The 21294-nt window shown below is 37.8% G+C and overlaps 1 protein-coding gene across 1 annotated transcript in view; it reads right to left on the reverse strand.

Annotated features, from left to right (window-relative positions):
* Rasgrf2 (Ras protein-specific guanine nucleotide-releasing factor 2) overlaps positions 1 to 21294 on the reverse strand; it is a 212939-nt gene that overhangs the window by 75993 nt on the left and 115652 nt on the right. Inside the window, exons 12-14 of the mRNA XM_013015812.1 lie at positions 10401 to 10483; positions 6620 to 6868; positions 5729 to 6117 (exon numbers count right to left, since the gene is read on the reverse strand). Of these exons, the coding sequence (XP_012871266.1) occupies positions 5729 to 6117; positions 6620 to 6868; positions 10401 to 10483 (721 nt within the window). The remainder of the gene's footprint in view (positions 1 to 5728; positions 6118 to 6619; positions 6869 to 10400; positions 10484 to 21294) is intronic.

Below are 21294 nucleotides of genomic sequence, written 5' to 3' on the forward strand. Positions count from 1 at the left end.
TAGACACCAGAAGTATTCATCTATCACTCCCCTAAAGCTAATCACAACCAGTATTATATCCACATACAACTGCAGAATAAAAGAAAATACTAAGCCTATGATTCCTCTGCTTTATCTGTTCACATAAATGCCAGAGAACTGCTGTAACCCAAGTCTTAATTCTAAGCTTTTATTCACAGGGTTTTCTTTATCAAGTCTCAAACAAGCCAAAAACAATGGACCTCTACAGCTAACATATTCCTAGTTTGCAGTATAAATCACAAAACTGATTGTATCGCTGTCTTGGTTATCTGGGAAATTCAGTTACAAGGTAGATGAATGAAGGGAGGAATTGGGTGCAGAAAATACTTACATTTTTCAGTATCTATTCTATAAAATTAAAAACAGAGGAGAGGAGTTGGGTTGAAAGGAAAGGAGGAAAGAGATGAAAGGGGTGACATCAATCAAGATGCACTGTATTCATAAATTGATTTGTTGAATGGCAACTCCTTTGTGCAACTACTTAAAGATAATAAGAATACAATTTTTAAAAGCAAAGTTATGAGGAGTCTAGGGTAGTTGTTCACTAACCTCACCCCTCTCCGAACATATCTTTACTCCCTTGTTTTGCATTGCCTGATTTCCTCATATATTTTATTTTTAGTTACAGATATACCACGTGTCTCTTTGCACTATACCTGAAACATTTTTAAGATTAAGATAGGAAATACATTATTTTTTCTAAGGAAGGGCCTGGTGTAGTGGCACACATCTATACATCTAGCTACTCAGGAGGCAGCAATATGGATGATCATGGCTTCAAGCTAGCTCAAGAAAAAAGTTAGCAAGACCTCATCTCAACAAGCCCAAACCAGACAAGCTGGTGGCCAGAGTAGAACCTCCCTTCCTACCCAATGAGTTAATGTAGAGCATGTAACCACAATGAGCAATGGGTAGATGACTGAGAATCTCTCAAGAGTTTTGTAAAGTGTTTAGATTGTAATAAAGGAATATATTTTGTTTTTCTTTTCTTCTTACACTAAAAAAAATTCAACTATTTAGAAGGCAGAGATCAAGGTCATTCCAAACAACAAAGTCTTTAGCAAGATTCTATCTCAACAAACAAACTGGATGGTGTACATGTCCTGAAATCACTGGGAGGCAGAGGGGAAGGGTAGTATGAATCCCAGCATAGGAAAAGAAAATAAACTATCTGAAAAAGCTATCTATGCTTAAAAGGGGCTGAGGATGTGTCTTAAATGGTAGAGCATTTGTCTAGCAAGTTCAAACCCAATAATGCCCCTCCCAATTCATAACTATATCCTTTGAATAGCCAAAGTAAAAGGAAACCTCTAGAAATAGAGGGAAAAAGTAAAGTTTACCACTTCACATCCACTAGAATGACTGCTATAAAACATTAACACACACTAAGTTCTAGTGAGCATGTGGACTATTGGGGAGATAGAATGCCAATGAGGTTCTTCCCACTTTAAGACATCTATCTATCTATCTATCTATCTATCTATCTATCTATCTATCTATCTATCTATCTATCTATCTATCTATCTATCTATCTATCTATCTATGATTGGAATGGAGAACTCAGAGAGCTAGTTGCACTCTTACATTCACTGCAGCATTATTTACCATCACCAAGAGATGGAAGTAACAGAAGAGTCCATGGAAAGATAAACATATGTAGAAAATATACCCACAATGGAATATTCAGTCTTTAAGGCAAAGGATTCCCTATTGCATATTATCTCACGATGAGATGTCAACATACTTCACTGAGTAAGCAAGCCAGTGAGCAAAGGATAAATACCATGGATTCCACTTACATGAAGAACTTAATATAGTCAGACTCACATAAACAGAAAGTAAAAAAAAAAAAAAGTAGTTGTTGGTTGGGGTTGGAGAGCAAGAAAAAAAGTATTGTTTAATAGGCTTAGCTTTTTTTGCAAGGTGAATGTATTGGAGATATTGTTTTGAATGCACTTAACTAAGGAACTAGTTATCTTTTACTTTTCTTATTTTGCCACTACAGAGACAGGAATTCAGTTCCTTGTGGTCTCACTCGTCTTGCTTGTTCAGCCACTCCTCCAGCTTAGATTTTTTGCTAGCTAATTGGAGATGGGTCTTTGGGGTCTTTCCTGACCTGGTTGCCTTTGAAGGAGATCCTCTGGGTCTCAGCTCTCTGAGTAGTGAGGATGATAGCTCAGTAGCTATCTTAACTTAAAAATCATTAAGTAGTAAATAGAACAAAGAGAAGAGCAAGTGGAACAAAGTTGGGTGTATATTTGTTGTTTCACCCTAGAAATCCCTAGGAAGCATGGTAACAGGATCTGTTCAACAGAGCTGCCACTGACTTCAACCCAGTTCAAAAGCTCCCCTTCAGGAGTAGCTCTCTTAAATGTCAGTTACCTGTGGGAACTACCCTAGCCCTTTGTTCATGCATCATTCTCCTTGACCAGAACTGGGCCTACCTCTTTTCCCATGTTCACATGCCTATTCTTGGCTTGTGCTTCTGCTCATAGGTGTGGTTTCCTCTGTTTTCCAGATTCCAGCTACCCCTCTGGTAACAACTGGGCTTATTTTATTCACAGAACTGGAGTAGGAAAGGATGTCAACCCTATTCACTGTGTGCCAGGGTTACAGCTCTGGAGTACACAGAGATGCCCTCATGGATGCCTGAACAGAGCTGACCATGTGATGGCCACAGACCCTCTCAACCCCAAGAGCAAGCAAGCAGAGCTCCATGCATACTCAGCTCTGACATTGAAGTGCTTGTTTCTGAAGCTCTCCTGCCTCGAAAGCACACAAAAATCCAGACTCATCTCCAGATTCTTCCTATTTAGCACAATCCAATAGAGAAATGGAAAGACCTTCCCAGGCCCTAGAACACTTCCCAAATATCCCAGGATACTGGCCTCAGGAAGGGCAGAGGGAGCTAGTTGTCTGTCACTCTGTACAGGCACCCAAGTGCTGTCTGGAACCTCACATCACTTGTCAGCTCCTGTGCTACTCCTTCTGAGAAGAATCCATCAGTACTTCACTGGAGCTTGTTGTTCTAATGACTTTTTAATTATCTTCCCCCTTTCCTCCTCCTTAGTTGCTAACTTGTCAATTTAAAGAATTTCTCATCTTTTTTTTTTAAAAAAAAGATGCTATTTTTGATGATGACAACCCTTCCAGTTAAAATTCCATTAAGTATTTTATGCGGTAAACTCATTAAAGTGAACTTAAAGAGACAGCACATAGAAGCTTCAAGAAGACAGAAAACAAAGCTTGAATTTTCATCTGAGTGCTGAGCCTTAAAATTCAAACACGTGGATCTGTTGCACCATTTTTACAGTACCAATAAACAAGTCCACTGTGAAATACTGGGGTAAAAAGCTCTTTGCCAATTTGGTTGAGATTTTACAAGCATAATGAATTGCCCACATTGAAACAAATAGAACAATGAGATGTACCAGAGGAATCTCTATTAGTTCGCCGAGTGTTTCATTTCTTTCATTCATTTAACAATTTTTTTTCTTGTTTTGTTCTTTGTTTTGTTGGTACTGTGGTTTACATTCAGGACCTTGTGCTTGGTATACAAGCACTGTACCACCTGATCCAGGTCTCCAGTCCTTTTTGCTTTAGTTATTTTTCAAATAAGATCTCAGGTATTTGGGTGAGTCTGGCATAAACTATGATCCTTCTGGCTAAGCCTTCATATACCTGGGACCACAGACATGAACCATCATTCTTGGCTTGTTTGTTGATAAAAGATCTGGCTAACTTTTTTTTAACCTGGGCTGGCCTCAAGCATGATCCTCTAAGTTTTCCCCTCCCAAGTAGATGGGATTGATTACAGGTGTGAGCCACTGCCCCAGATCACTTAACAAAAATTTACTTCCTACAAGGTACTGTTCAAGGTACTACTTATACAGATGTGAATAAGATATACAAGGCCACTGATCTCTGGGAGCTGGCATCAGAAAAGCTGTCCAGGCTGAAAGAACAAGGGCAAAGGTTTTAAGCCAGGGAGAGCCAAGGTGTTTCTGGGTCACAAACTAAAATTAATAGGACTGTAGTACAGTAGATAGGGAATATGGCAAATGCAAGCCTAGAAGAATGAGAGGGAGGGAGGGAAGAGGGAGAGAGGGAAGGGGGGAGAGAGAGAGAGAGAGGAGAGAAGAGAGAAGAGAGAGAGAGAGAGAGAGAGAGAGAGAGAGAGAGAGAGAGAGAGAGAGAGGATGCACTCAAGTCTCAAGACCCAAAGTCCCTGGAAGGGAGAATGGGAGAATGTACTTATTTTATTCTATATGATGTGATAAATCATAGATAATTTAAACAAGAAACCATATGACTTAATCTACATGTTAAAAGCCATTTTGTCTGTCAGGTACTGGTGGCTCATGCCTGTAATTCTAGCTACTCGATTCAAAGCCAGCCCAGGCAGGAAAGTCTATGAGGGTCTTCTCTTTAATTAACCTCTAGAAAACCAGAAATGACACTATGGCTCAAAGTGGTAGAGTGCTAGCCTTGAGCAAGGAGCTCAGGGACAGTGCCCAGGCCCTGAGATCAAGCTCCACAACTGACGAAAGAAAAAAAAATATTCTGAAACAGTCCATATTTGTCTGTGAAAATGGCCTTGGAGCATTATCTTTAGTTACCTAAGGAGTTTCTACCTTTTTTTGTTGTTGTTGGCCATAGGTCTTGAACTCTGAGTCTGGGGGCTGTCCTTGAGCTTTTCAGCTCGAGGCTAGTACTCTACCACTTGAGCTACAGCGCCACTTCCGGTTTTCTTGTGGTTTATTGGAGATGAAATTCTCAAGGACTTTCCTGCCCAGGCTGGCTTTGAACTGTGATCCTCAGATCTCAGCCTCCTGATTACAGGATTACAGGATTACAGGCATGAGCCACCGGTGCCCAGTGAGTTTCTACATTTTTAAATAGAGTTTATGCTAAAATATTTTTTATTAATTTAAAGAAGATAATGTCTGTGAGAAAGCAGACTTTTTGAGGATTTTCTTGTATGGTCACTTGAGCAATGGCTTTCTTCTGTACTTAGTTTCACATTCTTCCTTTGTTCTAAAACTCAGACTGACAGCTAGCCTTGACAATCATAGTATCTTTGTCTTCCTGAGGGTGGAATATCTTATAATGCTGTTTCATTTCATACTATGAATGTGTTGGTGAGTTTTTAAACTGTGTGCTAACTGAAGTAAATTATAAGAACTGAGAAACAAACAAACAAAATCCCATCTTGTTTGTGTCACAGATAATTAACATTGTCTCTGCTTTGGTTTTTCTTTTTATGTCTCTGGAGTATCGGCCTCATAACTAATCTGTTCAGACATCTTAGTGCTACTGGACAAGGTCATCCATAGTGGAAAACGGTAGGAGCAAAACAGGTGGTAGAACAGTTGCTTCTATTAAAAGCCTTGTGGTAGGCTCTTTGCCAGCCAGCTTTAACCAGATCCCAAAAACTTCCAGAAACAGCATCCAGACCATTGGCTTTTCCATATACAACTGATTACAGCTAGCCTTGGACAGTAGAGGATGACTCCTAAGTCTGCTCTCTGTTCTGCAGGGGCTTGGGAAAGCTACGGGAAAGTTCTCTTCAAATTAGCCACTGTGTAATATGTATTCTACTTTTTAGGAAATGTAGTAAAGTAAGGAGTGAGGGTTCTAGAAGGCAAGGTGGGAAGGCAGGCATCAGCAAAATGGGATGTGATCACGTTGATGAGCTAGATAATACCTCTTTGGATACTTCGCTTTAGCTTGTTACACAGATCCACGCGGGGATTATCTACATTCTCTTCTACAGATCCCGGACTTTGCTCTGGAGAAGAGAGGCCTCTGCTAAGATCCAACGGTACTTTACCAGTGTGTGGTGGTGGGGACGCGGCAGGGCTATGGGTGGTGGTAGGGCTGCTGGAAGACGAGGATGTGGTCAGGTCCAAGGCTCCTATCCTTGAGTTCAAGGGAGAAGTCAAGGACAGCTTTCTGGCCCTCACGGGGGAGGATGTTCTGGACACTGCCAGTGGTGGTGGGGAAGAGAATTTGCGACACAGTCGTGGAGATTTTCCATCCACCAAATGTTCGCCTCTGTTGTTCTGGCTGGTGGCAAAAAACAACTCTAATGACCTAAAAAGAAGAGCAAATGCTGTTAACTAAGCTGATGACCCAGTGACAACAATATCTCAGAGGTCACTGGAGAACATAGTCTCTCCATTTAAAGTCAACGATACAATTAGATTTCTACTGTGGGGCTTTCCAATAGTCTAAACGGTCCTTTCTGAAGTTCCTAGATACCCATTAGGAATTGCTTAGACCCTGCTCCTCCACTGCAGTCCCTTCAGGACAAGAAACACAAGATTATCATTTTGGAGGACCTTGTCAAACCTACAGAACTTAGGTCCAACCCAGACTCACAGAATCTCCTGCAATTTAACAAGATAGCCCCTTAATGATTCTTTTATATATAATAATCAAAGGCTACTTGAAGACTTCAGGGTGCTCAATTTCTTCCCTGGACAATTCTTGTGACCTTTCTTACCACTTCTACTGATGGGGTATTGAAGGTTCAGAGGTGAGTCAATACCCTAGGGTAGACATCTACACCGTGACAGAAAACAGAAAGGCACACCTGACAGGGATGGAGGTAAAAGGCCTCTTGTAGATGTCAGAGAGTTTTGCCAATACCACAGCAGCCGTGGTGAAAATACGGTAAGTATGCAGGAAGGTGTTGAGGAAATCAATGCTCAAAAACCGCAGGTCAGTCAGTCGCTCCAAGAGGCGCTCCACACTGGCATAGCGGATTTGGGGCACTTTGCAGGAGTTGAGGGTTTTACTGAAGCAGATGTCAGTGTCGTCTTTATGAAGACGGGCATCAGACCTATGTACATGGTAGAAATACATTAACCAACCAGGGAAGAGCACACAGCACAGTCATAACTGTGCTCAGATCTGTCAGTATTGTGGGTCTCCCACAATAAATGATCATTATGGTCATTTATTCTCATAATGATCATTCAGGCTCTTCTTGGTCTAGCTACTTTGGATAAAGCTTCTGTGAACATTTTTAAACAATAGCAGGAGATAGCCTTTCTACTATATCATAAATAGCATATCAAATTTTATGTAATTGTGTTTTGTCCTCTAGAAACAGCTATTTCCCAGTTCTACTCAGTGTATTTATTAGTATTTGTTCTTTCAATCATTTATCTCTAACACCTTTCTACAGTTTAGGGTATCTTTCCCTATATTCTTGAACCAAATGCCTAATTTGTTTATTTCATTCTTCCTGTCTTGCGAAGGTGCTTAAATTTTCTGAATAAAACTTAATAGATAAATTGACATCAATACTCAGTTCATTAAACAATAGCAGTAGGTGAAATATGTTCCCCTAAACAATACCTACCACTGCTGGCCTGCAAAACTTGACTTTTATTCATCGACAAAGGTTCCATGCACCCCCCCCCCCCCCCCCCGGCCTTCCCACCATGTGGCTGTTGCATCCTGGATGGATGACTAGGAGCACTGGTAACCTTAGCTACTTTCTGAGATTCCTGTTCACCTGGCCTGAAGCATCACTACAGGTAATCAATGAAACCCTGGATTTCACCACTTAATTAAAGGCTATCTTACAGGATCTATGACTGTCAGTGAGCCAGCTAGCTGTTTTCTAAACATCAGTCAGCTTGTTGTGAGAACCATTAGTTCAATCTTTTAGCATTTTGAGAAATTTCAAATTATATGCTTATTTTCTTTGGCTAACAAAGGAATCAATAGCTTTCTTAGTTTGCTTTTAGAAGATTCCCAGCTCAGAGTTTGCTCAGCACAGACAGAAGTATTGAATTTGCAGCCTGAAAGAGCATTTTCAATGACCAGCCTGACTAAGGGTAGCCTGTGAGCTTTAGTCATTGTATTGATTTTGGAATATACAAACACATCTTTGGAAATTCTTGATAACAGTGTGGTTCTTCTACTCTCATATAACTCTCAACCAACTTTGTTTTTCTGATTCTTAACTTCTTCTCTTGAAAAAATGACCTGAGTAACTTTTTTGAATCCATCAATCCACTCTGAAACATCTGAATGAAATGATCACTTTTTCTCTCACTGTTAACCACCAACAATCTCCATTTTCTAAGAAAGTTAGGGTCAAATGGTTTTAAAAGAAAGAAAGCTTTAACTAGATACCATTTAAATGGATATTTTTCACCTGATAATTATCATGATTTTGCATTTTGGTTGTACTTTGAGATTCACATAGTTCGGTTATAATTCATTTGTTCAAACTACAGATGAAAATGTTGCAGTCAGTATGAAATTAACTTAAAATGAAATTACACCATTGTCCTTCAAAATTATTATCTCATTTTTATTTTAATAAATGAGATTAAATATTACAAAATTACTTAATAGGATCTTACTTTATTTCCTAAGGGATTCTCAAGAAAGGTAGAATGTGTTACTTAAGCCTCCCAGGATAATAGCAACTCCTTTGTGGTAAACATAAAAAGCAATTGTGAGAGATCAAAAACAAATCATCTTTTGGGACTGACAAATCTGAAAAGGAAGTGAGTGCTTACCAAGTGATGTTATGTCAATAATAAGACATAATTATGCTATGATATTTTTTCTTTTAACTCTAAAAACTGTTTATTCCTCCACCATGGCATGTAGCCATGGAAAGATACAGAAAAAAGCATAGAGAGTTTAGGTTGGAACAGAGATGGTAAAATAATATTCTTTCCTCTGAGGAGAATCAGGCTCAATGAGGCTGGGAAAACTAGAAGGAATAAATTCATAGAACTTCACCCTGTCTTAGAAATGTAACTAGTGTAGTCTAGGTGTCTTAGTTTTAATCCTTATAGCCCAAGACTGTTAGAAGAATAGCAGTTCCTAGTTATTCAAGTATCAGTGCTGTATACCCAAAGGCAGTTTTGTTCTACATAAAAATGATCAAGCAACTGAGATTGAACACGACATGGGAAAACTGGTATGGTAAGGGAATAGATGCATCTTGGTGCCAGCCACAAAATTAAAATTGTCTTCAGTATTAACAAGTTGTATATATACAAGATGGATGGCTTCCTGGAGGTATGGAGATTCTAACTTGTCCCTAACCTTCTGACTGATACATTCTAGTTCTTTCATGGACACATAATCTTCAGAGGTTGCTTTCCAAAAAAGAATGAAAATAATATATAGCACTCTGTGAAATGTTTAAAATAAGACTCCTATGGTTAAAAAAATTAATAAGAAAACTCTAATCGAATGGTTAGAATTAAAAAATTAGTCCATAATTTATGCTTTCAGACTGTTTCCTACTTATTCTTAATCTTAGCATCGTACATTTTAAAGTAAGCAAAGAAGCATGTTAAATTAAAAATTTAGAAAACCAAATGTAAAAAAATCTTGGCTCTGAAACTTTAAAAGAACTAGTCTCAAAATATTTTAAATTTTATTTATATTTTCTAGTGTTATGCACTAACATACTCAGTTCTACAAGTTGTACTATTGTTAACGTGTCAGAATTGCAAAGTCATCCTTCAAAATGCAATGTTATTTATTTTGTCTCTGCATAAACAGTCCAGACCTCAAAATATTCACACATAAAAGAAGCATGTTCTTAGTTTCAAGTAACTTTTGTTTGAAAAGTTAGAGCCAAATTGCTCTTAAAATACACTTTGCTCTTAAAACTGGGAATGCAAATAACCAAGAAAATGTGGTTAAGGAACAATGCAGTCCATTTCAAAACACTCCCCAAATAATTCTGAATTTGAAAACAAAATAGTGTGGATACAAAAGTATTAACACAGAAAGCTCTAGCACATACTTATTGATGTAACTTCTTATTCAAAAGTATAGCTTCCCCAATAATCCCTGTAAGCTACAAGATTCGCTTTGTTAGGTATTTATAGTTCAAGATGGCTGTCTGAAGCAGCCACTTGTCAAAATCAGTTCTAGGCCGTGGTCAGAAAGTATCAGAGCCCAACCATTTTTTTTGAAGTGTGTTCAAGATCTAAACATCTTTCCACCCAAATCCGAGTAATAGGATTCATACCTACTTGGACCATGCCAAACTACATGAACCACAGCTTGATTCATCCCCTAACTTTAAACACATCTGTCACTAATTCAATTTTTTTAAATATTGAATTTGAACCTTGTGAATGAGGGTGTATGTGAACATTATGAAAGGCAATTTTTCTATCTTAGAAGATAATAAACAGTGAATCTGAAAAACCATTTTGGTAGTCTTATTATTTATAATGGCACGACATAAACCAATTATCTTATCGCTGCCAAGAAAGATTTTTAATAATAACTCCTACTACAGCAATATTTTATTCAAGGTTTTACATTCTCTGTCAATTTGATCTTGATTGAAATGCAAGGGAAAGGACTTTTACACTTACTTAATCATATGTGGCACAGTAACTTTGGAATTTTCTTCAAACACTATAGTCATTAAGCCATTACAACGTATATTGTCCACACACTGTGAAATTTAAAAAACAAAACAGGCAATTAAAACCCACAGGAAAACTTAAACAGATCCATATATTCCCAGAAAGGTTTACAGCCAAAAATACTCATTTAAAAAAATTACCACTAAGTAGTTGTAAAAAGGAATTACCATTCAACATAAGTACAGATTTATCTGTGTGTGAGTTGTGCACACACTGCCACCCCACCCCACCGCCAGATAAGTTACATGGAGCTGAGTAGTTTCAGTAACAGTATTCCCAAACTGTGCACCAACCAGAAGCCTGACAAATGCCTGTGGATAGAAACAGGATTGAACTGTCTCATCATCCCAATTTATACTTTCTGACTGTGCTCGTCTCTGCCATATTCACTTTCTGCCACCAGAGATGGGATGTTGAAATTTGGTCTTGGATGGCATTCAGCTCTTCTCACCAGCCAGCTCTATGCCCACTTCTCAGGTATCTCTTTGCCAATAAATTCCCACATTTTACTAGTGTGTCTAGCAGTTTCTATTGGCACTATGTGGGGCTGGTAAGGGGATAGAGTGTAATTTCTACTGTTTCTGGTGCATTTAAAGCCCGGACACTATGTTTTTTCTCTTTTCTAAGAGAAGAACTCAGGTTCTTTTGCTCATTATCTCTTTTCTTTCTTCATATCTATGCCTTAGAAATTTTACATTTTCCTCTACAATTATTTTGGATTAGAGAAGAATTTATTTTGAATTATAATTCATAAAATAAATAAAATAAAACATAAAATTTAAAAAGTAAACAAATTTGGAAATCAGAAGTTGCCTCCAGTTCCCAGGACACTACATAATACTTTGTGGCTACAACTACTGGTACAGAGAAGCTGGAGCCTGAGCTCAGGGCAACCCTAAACCCTGTGTCCATGTACTGTTCAGTCCATTTATTCTATCAGTCATTTTCCTAATTGTTTTTCCTTAAAACCGGTTTTACAATATGGCTAAACACATTTAAATTGTAAAAATAAAAGGAACAGAAAGAATAACAGAGGGGGCTTAATATGACCAAAATGCATTTTATATGTACACAAAGAGCATGATCCAGTCCATTGTCCCTTTAGTTTTGTTTTGTTCTGATCCTGGGGCTTGAACTCAGAGCCTGGGCACTGCTCCCTAAGCTTCTTTGGTTCAAGGCTAGCATTCTTTTTATTTTATTTTATTTTATTATCAAGGTGATGTACAGAGGGGTTACAATCACATAAGTAAGATAGTGATTTCATTTCTTGTCTAACTTGTTATTTGTTTCTCCCTCTTTCCTTCCCTCAAGGTTAGCATTCTATCACTTGAATTTCCAGCTTTTGGTTAGTTCATTGGAGATCAGAGTCTCACAGACTTCCCTACCCAGAGTAGCTTCAATTCTGATCCTCAGATCTCAGCCTCCTGAGTAGCTAGGATTACAGGCATGAACCACCAGCGCCCGGCTCCCAATATACATTGTTTAAAGATAAAATAAAAATAAAGTTGTTTTTTCTCAATTTTTGTGAGGGATAAAGGACCCCAACTTATAAAATTAAAGCCAAATATTTTTAAAGTTCTTCTATCCATTTCCTTAAACCATAGCATAATTTTGAGTTCTGTTTTATATACACATGTATGGTTATTTCATTATAAATTTGATTGTGTGCACTTACATGTGAATTCCATCTGAATCCTACAAGGTAGATTATAAAAATATACATGATAAGACAAAAGTTGGAATCAGAAGAGATTTGGATAAAGGGTGGCAAATGATAATCCTAGAATGAGGCAGCCACACCCAGTTTATGTTGAAAATATTTCCTGAAAATGAGCCTCAAAATTAGCTGACCTATTGAAAAGCCTCACAAAGGACACCAACTAAGCAACAAAATCCACAGTGGAGCTAAAATTCAGTTAATTCTAGTCTGAGACCAGAGACAAATGTTCTTGTAAAGAAAATATTGAAGGGCTGGGAAGGTGGCTCAGTGGTAGAGCGCTTGCCTTGCATGCATGAGGCCCTGGGTTCGATTCCTCAGCACCACATAAGCAAAAAGAAAAAAGCTGGAAGTGGCGCTGTGGCTCAAGGGGTAGAGCGCTAGCCTTGAGCTGAAGATCTGAGGGACAGTGCGCAGGCCCAGAGTTCAGGCCCACGACCGGACCCAAAAAAAAAGAAGAAAAAAAAAAAGAAAATATTGAATCATGTAGTGAACAATGTCCTCAACAATAATTTTAGGGTAGCTATAAGTTGTACCAAACTTAAAAAAAAAAACTAACCATTGGCTGAAAAGAACTATTTCAAATGAACGTTCCCCATAGCGGCCCCCAGAGAATATGATACAGAGGCCAGTCCTCCTGCTGAGCTGGCTACAAGCACTAGCTCCACATTCTGCACAAAATGGCCCTGGTTGCTCCTCTTCAGGCTGAAGAAATCAATACTGCTTTGTTTATCCTAAGGTCATGTCATTCTTGTGCCTCAGGAAGTTGAAAATGATATGCTCCTCAAAGTCCTGAAGCTGCAGTGTTCTCTGTATGTGCTTAAACATAATTCAGTGTTTCTGCCAGGAAGCTACACTTCCACGAGAGGAGCTATCCTTCTGGGTGAGGGGGGGAAAAAAGCCACCCACCTTTACAGGAGAGCTCAGACAGGGTCAGTTGAAATTGTATGTCAGTGGCTCCATAGTGAAAACACACATGAAGGATGCAAAAGATGAGGTTGCCCAGTGCCCATTTACAATGGAAAGAGAGTAAGAGAGAGAACTGAAGAAATAAGCTGAAATCAGGCTATGAAAAAGAGGATCTTGAATTTGGACCTTATCCAGAAGGCAGATGGACAGTCACTGAAGATTTCAAAGCAGTCCATTTATGTTGGAAGAGCTACACTGGCCTCATGGGAGTATTCATTGTAAAGAAAGAAAGAATGAATGGAGGCACAAAGGATCCAATAAATGAAATAAGCCATGCCTCCTTGTGAGGCAGAGTTTTGAATGAAGAGGAAGAGGCAGAGATCGATATTTTAACGAAAGAAATCTGGTGAGTTGCTGCACAAAACCAAGAGGGAAAAAACAGCAAAAAATCAAAGATGAACATTGTTATAAGGTAACTTAAAATGTTTCTGATGAAAAAAGTCTATCAATATAGATCACTTCATATGACAGACAGACAGGCAAGCAAGTAGGCAGGCAGGCAGGCAGGCAGACAGACAGACAGACAGATAGATGACAGAATGTTTTTTGAATAACACAGCAGTTAGCTAAAACCAGGTAATCTTTGGATTCCTCAAAAGCACTCAGAAAACACACTCATTATATGACACTAAGGATTTTACTAAGTGCTTGTCTTTTGTTTGTATTTATTAAGCACTAATTATGTGACAGTTACTTGTATAAGTGCTGGCAGTTGGGGGACAGGGTAAAAAATATATATGAAAGTGCTTTGAAGAATAATAAGCATGCTCTTATTTCTATTGCTCTCCTCATCACAATGGGAAGAAGATCATTTAAGATACAGAATGGAAGAGATCTTTGTTGGTTTTTTCAGTTCTCTTGCTTCATGAATATAGGAATTCAGAATTTGGAAATCCCAATTCTGGAATGTAAGACATAATGTAGAAAGGCAATAAATGTAGACTGCTATTTTTCATTTTAATGTTTCTACCTTTCATTATGAAATACTTTAAACACATAGAAAAAAACATGAGACTTTCACACCAGCCTCCTAGACTTAACACTTTTCCATGTTTGCTATAGGTGATTCTTTTATTTTGAAGGATATAAAACACCACTAACACAGAGTATTTCAATTCTAGTAGCCTCTTTTGAACTCAGAATAATTATCATCCTATAGTTGATTATGTCATTACATTCTTCCATTTCTCTGTGTGTGTGTGTTGGAAGGAGAAAGGGAGAGAGTCCCATGCCTTGAAATTGGGGCCTGGATGCTATCCATATGAGATTTTGCTCAACGCTAGCATTCTACTACTTGAGCTGCACTTCTGGATTTTTGGTGGCTAATTAGAGGTAAGAATATAATTGACTTGCCTGCCTAGGCTAGCTTCAAACCCCAGTTCTCAGATCTCAGCCTCCTGAGTTGCTAGGATTAGAGGCATGAACCCCTGGTGCCAGGCCCTTTGCTTTATTTTTTATTTTACTTTGTATGCACGTATTTTCCCACTGTAGCACATAATGTTATTTTCATTTTTTAAAATTTATATAGATGGTAATTTGCATGAAACATTGCTTTGAGATTTGTTTATGCTTATCTGTATAGTTCATTCATTTTAACTGCTATATATCTTACGGCCTAGGACTGTATCTAGGATTGTATCTCTATATATCACTCTGTGAAAAGATCATTACCTTGTAATCCTATTACTTAGCACTTAATCTTCTCATTAGGTATGATTGATGTACTCTCTATCTACTTCCAATAACTTTGTAATTTTGATGTCTACAGCATTGATCTTTGGATTACCAGTTTGATTCTGTGACATATTAGCTTTGTCCTTTTAAAAATTCATTCTTTATATTTATATTTATGTGAGCTCATACTGTGACCTGATTTTCAGAATGTATTTGCATTTGTTTCTTCAAGCTTCTTAAGTCCCTTTTAGAAAGGGGTAACAATGCTCAACAAAAAATGTACTCATTGCCTTACTCATGTAACTGTAACCCCTCTGTATAGCTTCTTTACAATAAAAAATAAAAATAAGAGTCCCTTTTATAATAATTTCTCCATTTGGAATGTTCATACCATATGAATATTACAAATCTAATTTTTAAATGTATAGGCCAGAGATACATTCAAGTTTTTACATGAGATTCTTTTTAAAATTCATAATCCAAGACAAAATGTCCTTTATATTTCCTGGTCCAAGGGGTGAAATTTTTAAAGTTCTTATTGTACAGAGGTGACAGCCATCCATGATCCAAGCTTTAACCAGGGCTTCTGATTACTTAAACAGTCAAAAGCTATTTTTTGTCCTCCTAAATGTTAAATATTCTAGGATTTGGGGCCAATTTCCAATCTAAAATCATTTGAACATCCTCAAGTCTTAGGTTTATAAGCTTCTTCTCTAGCTTTAAGTTCACTTTTTGTTTATGTTAGAGAAACAAACTACCTGTAATATCACTATGTAATCAATCTATTTTACTAATCCTATGTGTCAAACATTTTCATCTGTAGCTAGAGGAGACTTAAAACAGCAATAAACTTGCTGTGACTTGAGATAAATGTTTTATAACCAAAAGAAGAAATTTATATGACTACTTTTGTGCATCTCAGATCCAGGGTCAAGTTTCATTCCTAAATCTTTCTGATTCACATGTGAAACATTCAAGTTATTCTCAACAAGAATAAAAAGAAGTTTTCACTTATGTTCAAGTTTCAATCTGAACCCAAGCTCAGAAAGAAAAGACATATAATAAAAAGTCACACCTTATTTATGCACAATCTCTGTGGGATAATAAATGGGGGGATAGATAGGTAGATGATACATAGATCATATTATAATATATCAATGTGCTCACTTCAGGGACAGAGTAATAGGAAATAACGGGCTCTATGATCCACCAACTCTACTTCAACCAGTGATTTCTGCTTTAATGTCACTTCCATTTGGGACTTCAAGCGGGTCATGGTGGCACATGCCATGGATGAGGCAGGAAGATCACAAGTTTGAGACCATTTGGAACTTCAAGTAATGTTGCCCTGAAAAGGCAAGAAGTAGTCTTGAAAAAGAAAAAAATACCTGCAGCATCTTTCATATGTAAGTACATATGTGAACATACTAGAGTGCAAGGTGTGATATAAGAACACTGGTCATGCGCCTCTTCTGGTTTCAGCAACTGTAGATCCAGCCATCTGTGCATGGAAAGTATGTGGAAAACAAGGCATCTGTATGAAAATATATACAGATTTACTTTCTCATCACTGTTCCCTAAATGGTATAGTTTATTTATAGCTTCTTAACAATATAGTTTAGCAATTGTTCTCACATACTCTCTGATGTTTTCATTAGTATATGTAATGGAGATGTGACTTAAAGCATACAGGAATCTGGGTGTAGGTGACATGGAAATACTGTACCACTTTCTATAAGGGTCTTGAAAATCGTTAGATATGGTATTCCAGGGATTCAGCAGCCAATTCCCTGTGGATACCAGGGGACAATCATATTCATGATTATATTAGTATGTATGTGTTTTTTTAAGTTTGAGAAAGAATTAATTTAGTATAATTGGATAAAGGAGGAAATTGGAGTTAAAGACTCCTCAACAGGTATTTTGATTGTTGGGGAAAATTGATGAGGCTTCAGGGGATGAATAGAATTAACTCAGTGGGGTGGGGGAACATAAAAATAAGAAGGATATCAAATATTTTAATGTCTTATTGAATTTGTGTGAATTATAATAAACCTGGAAATTAATATGATAATGAAACTGAATTCATAGGTCATGGATAGTTTAGCTCAGTTTTTAATCACTAAGATAGTTCTAACTAACTATATGAATGTTCACAAGACTCCAGGTAATTTTGATGTAGCTGGTCCTTTGCCAATGTTGAATCTTCCTTTTCATTTTAAGGGCCTTGCTAAGACAGCACCTGTTCAAAGGTCAGTGGTCTACTGTGTCACCAGATTATTTTACATTCTCAATCCTCCTAAGTAGTAGGAAGAAAGGTTAGGGTCAATTTTTCTTTAAATTCACCATTTTTATGTTAAAGAAGAAAATTCTTTTTTGGTTGCAGAGAAGCTATTTTAAGGGAACAAGCATGTCCTGTGAGGCACAAATTAGCTATGCAGGTCTAAACTTTGGCACAAAACAGAGATTTTTCTGCCCAGCCCAAGAAGTGCAGAGGTGAATTTTAATTCTACATTTTAGTTAATTTTCATAATTACAGAAAAATCTGTGTAATACACTATTATGCACTAACATGAGACAAGCACAGATGAAGGTACTGTATTGTAATGAATGGTCAAATCTTCTCGCTCAAATCCTTCCCTATAAATAGATAAAAAGAGGAAGAATTATTGGTTGAGACTATTAGCCACTTGCATGTTTTGCTGGAGGCACCAACAGTTAATTATGGCCCTTCTGGTATAACTAAAGGAGTAATTAACCAGTCAAGCAATTGTTCCTCCTCAAAATTACTGCTTCAGAGAGAGACCTGGCAAAGCTAAAAGTCTTAAATTTTATAGTTCCTTATGCCCAACTTGGGCTGTATTGATACTCAGGAGTCACTGCTGTCTTAAATAAGAACCACATATGATTAGTATAACACGATACATTGGCTAGCAAGATGGTGTCAAATCATTCCACAAATAAAATTTTGAAAAATGAGTGACAAAAACTTTGAAAGATAAAACAATGGAGATCATATTCATTATATTCATTATTTGAATGGAAAGAATATACTCATTTTTCAAGTCTATAAGGAATTAATGTGAATTAATGTCCATCTAGTATAATTAGACAAGAAATAGAAATAGGGAAATTGCTAATCTTTCTAATAACTGCATAAATGTAAATTAAAATCACTAGAAGGAAAAACTAGTTGTCCATTAAATTATTGGTAAAAGGTATGAATGAAACATAACTCAGAACCGTTAGATGTGTATTTTAATGTTTTTTTCTTTCATGCATGTGTTTCTAACGTATTTATAAGATTATCTCTTTGTTGCTTTGTATGTCCCTCCCCCACAGTATAACCCCTGCTTTCACTATATTTGATGTCAGTATAATTTGTGAAGGGGAAGGGAAAAAACAAATTGTTTAACAGGGATACAGGTGGACCCATTGCAACATTGAGACGTACAAGTCGTTATGTCAAAAATGAACTTTACAACTTTGGTGGGGGGAGGAGGATTGATGGGGGGGGCGGCGGGAAGATGGGAAGGGATGGGAAGGGGAAACAAAGGAGGAGGCTACAATGCTTGATAAGAAATGTACTCATTATCTTGCCCATGTAATTGTAACCCCTCTGTACAGTATTTTCACAATAAAAAAAAGAAAGTTATATAGAAACCTTATTAAGCATGAAGGAAAATTATGAGCTTTGTATTTCTTAAAGAAATGATGTAGTCTGCCAAATTATTTCATGCCCTCTATGCCAGCCTTCTACTCTTTAGGGAACAAGTATCATCAAGGAACTTTAAAAAGAGCAAAAACTGCATAAAGATGCTAGCACCACATTATATATTAATCCTAAAATTTGCAAACAGGTTCAGTGACTAATTATTTCCAAGCAGATATAAAAGTGGTAAATTCATGTGGTAAAATACACATTTATGATACATATATATGCCCAGTACATGTATGCACATGGATGTCATATACACACATATGGAGTCATTAGAAGAATCAATATGAATAACTTGTGTAGCTATAGAAAGACATAAATGAGATGAGAAGAAAAATAGTGCTCTATATACAGAAAGCTAAACTGTGTTTCTGAGTGGAGCATGGAGTTTTAGAGATGGAAATAGATCTGGCTTCAGGGAAGCCGGAAGTGATCTATGGAGCTCTGTAAGCCTATGAAGTTGAGAAGGGCATCTGGAATGTGGGATCAGAAGCCTGCATTTAAAGAAAACTCCTCGGGTAATCCTAGCAAAAATTACCAATGGAAAATACTTGGGTAAACATTTTGGTGGACTGGGTCTTGGGAATACTTCTGGTTTGTTTTTAATGAACATATTTTTCCATATTCACAACCAAATTCTGAACATTTTTTCAAGCATTCGGTGAGTTTATCTCACTGAAATGTATCTCTCATATGTCCTAAGATATACTTGAAAGGCTGACATCTTTCATGAATGTGTATGCAATCTCTCTCAGAAAACAAAAATGCCCTAAGCAGAAGCTGAACCTTGTTGAGTTATGGGTGTCTGGGCAGCAGGCTAGGCTCAACCAATAACAAAGCATTCTGCCTCTATTGCCCACCATTCAAACCCCACACCGGGAAAAGCCCTAAGTATCCCAGAACACTCACAACCCTACCCAGCCTTTAGCAGAAGCTGAAAGAGAACCACTCTTTTCATCCTTGATGCATTTTCTTCACTCGGTTTTCAGGATGCTACCCTCTCTGGCCATTCTCCTACTGGCCTAGTGGCTCTTTCTTAGTCCTCTTTGCTGATTTTCCTGGCCTCTCTCTCATTATGTGCCCCCCTTCTATACTCGTTCTTTAATGTTTTTAATAATCTCCTAACTTTGACAAAGCCTTAATGATGTAGTTAGACCTCTCCTCTAAATCCTATACAATTACGCTCCACTGTGTATTTCACAAATCCACTCAGATGTCTAACAGACTTCTTGACCATGTAAAATGTAAGCTGAGTTTTCATTCCCAGTCACTTTGCCCAGCAGATGATCCCCTATCAGTAAACAGCAGCTCTTTTCTTGCAGTTGCTCAAGCAAGAAGCACTGCTGTCATCCTTGTCATCCTTGACCTTTTGTTTGCTCTCATATCCCAGCCCTAAGACAGAACTCTGCTGGCCCTACCTCAAAACAAACCCAGGACAGAATCATTGTCTCCAGCTCCTCTGCTGCCAAGCTGGTGTAAGCTTTCAGCACATATCTCCTGGACAGCTACAAGAACGTCTCCTCACATCCATGAATCTACTCCTTCCCTCCACCCTCTGTCTCTTCTCACCACAACAGGTGAGTAATCCTTTCAAGACTTAAGTCAAATCATAGAATTCCTTTGCTTAAATTCTTTAATAGCTTTCTTCTCACCCAGTAAAAGCTAAAATGCTTCAGCCCTGGCTTGACCACTGTGAACTCTCTATTTTTATTCTTCTCAGGCTCTGCAATTCAGCCACACTGGCTTTCACATTTTTCTCCAAACAGACAGCATTCTCCTTCTTTAGGGTCTTTGTCGCCACTGCCTTCTCTTTCTGCAGCGACTTTCCCTTCATCACAACTTTATATGGCATCTGCATCACCTACTAGTCTTTGTTTAAATGTCTCCTTCAGAATGAGGTTACCAGACTAAAACTATACCAAGCCCAGCCCACCTTGAATGGCCCAATCCTTTTTATGTTACCTTATCATCTGCCTCCATAAAATAGCATGTACTCCTTTAATACATTTATTGATGATTTTTTGCAGTATCTCACATTATAATGCAAGCTATACAAGGCCCAGGGATTCTTTATTGTTGCTGCCTTCTTTTGCTTATGACATGTTACAAGTAGTTAGAATAATGCCTGACAGATAGTGTGTCATTGCACAAATATATTTGTTGAATGAATACAACCATAAATGTCAAAGCCGTACCATATCAATGTTCTGTTGAAGATAGTAGTTTCACATAATGGTATCACTGCCTTTCACAACAATAAGAATTTTCGTTAGCTGCCTTATACTGCAGTGAAAGGCTAGTATAATGCTTTGCCAAGCCATAGCAAACGTAGCAGGCAAAAGTTTAAATGTCTTTCTTTACCCGGCATAGAATCACTTGCACTCCAGGAGTCTTTCTCTCTCCACAGTTCATTATCAGGCACCACAAGGAAGGTCACAGAGGCTCTTATCAACCCTGAATCTTTGGAGTTTCAGTTATATCATAGGGAAGAAGGTAGAACCATCTAGAGAAATGTTTGTTTCTTCTTCCTCCCTAGTCTTTCTGTGGATAATAACTTCTCAACACCTATGCAATGTTGTTGTGTCAAGCTGTAGTATACAGCTTGACACAACAACATTGCATAGGTGTTGAGAAGCTATTATTTCTGCACTATGAGTTAGCCTGTCTTGAGAGTAGGAGCCATGGCAATACCCTGGCACCTGCGAAGATTTGGAAGTACATAAGCTTTCCTCAATAAGTGTTTATGTAATCAGGGGATGATG

Source organism: Dipodomys ordii, unplaced genomic scaffold, assembly GCF_000151885.1.
Source record: "Dipodomys ordii isolate 6190 unplaced genomic scaffold, Dord_2.0 Scaffold28, whole genome shotgun sequence".
Classification (NCBI taxonomy): domain Eukaryota; kingdom Metazoa; phylum Chordata; class Mammalia; order Rodentia; family Heteromyidae; genus Dipodomys; species Dipodomys ordii.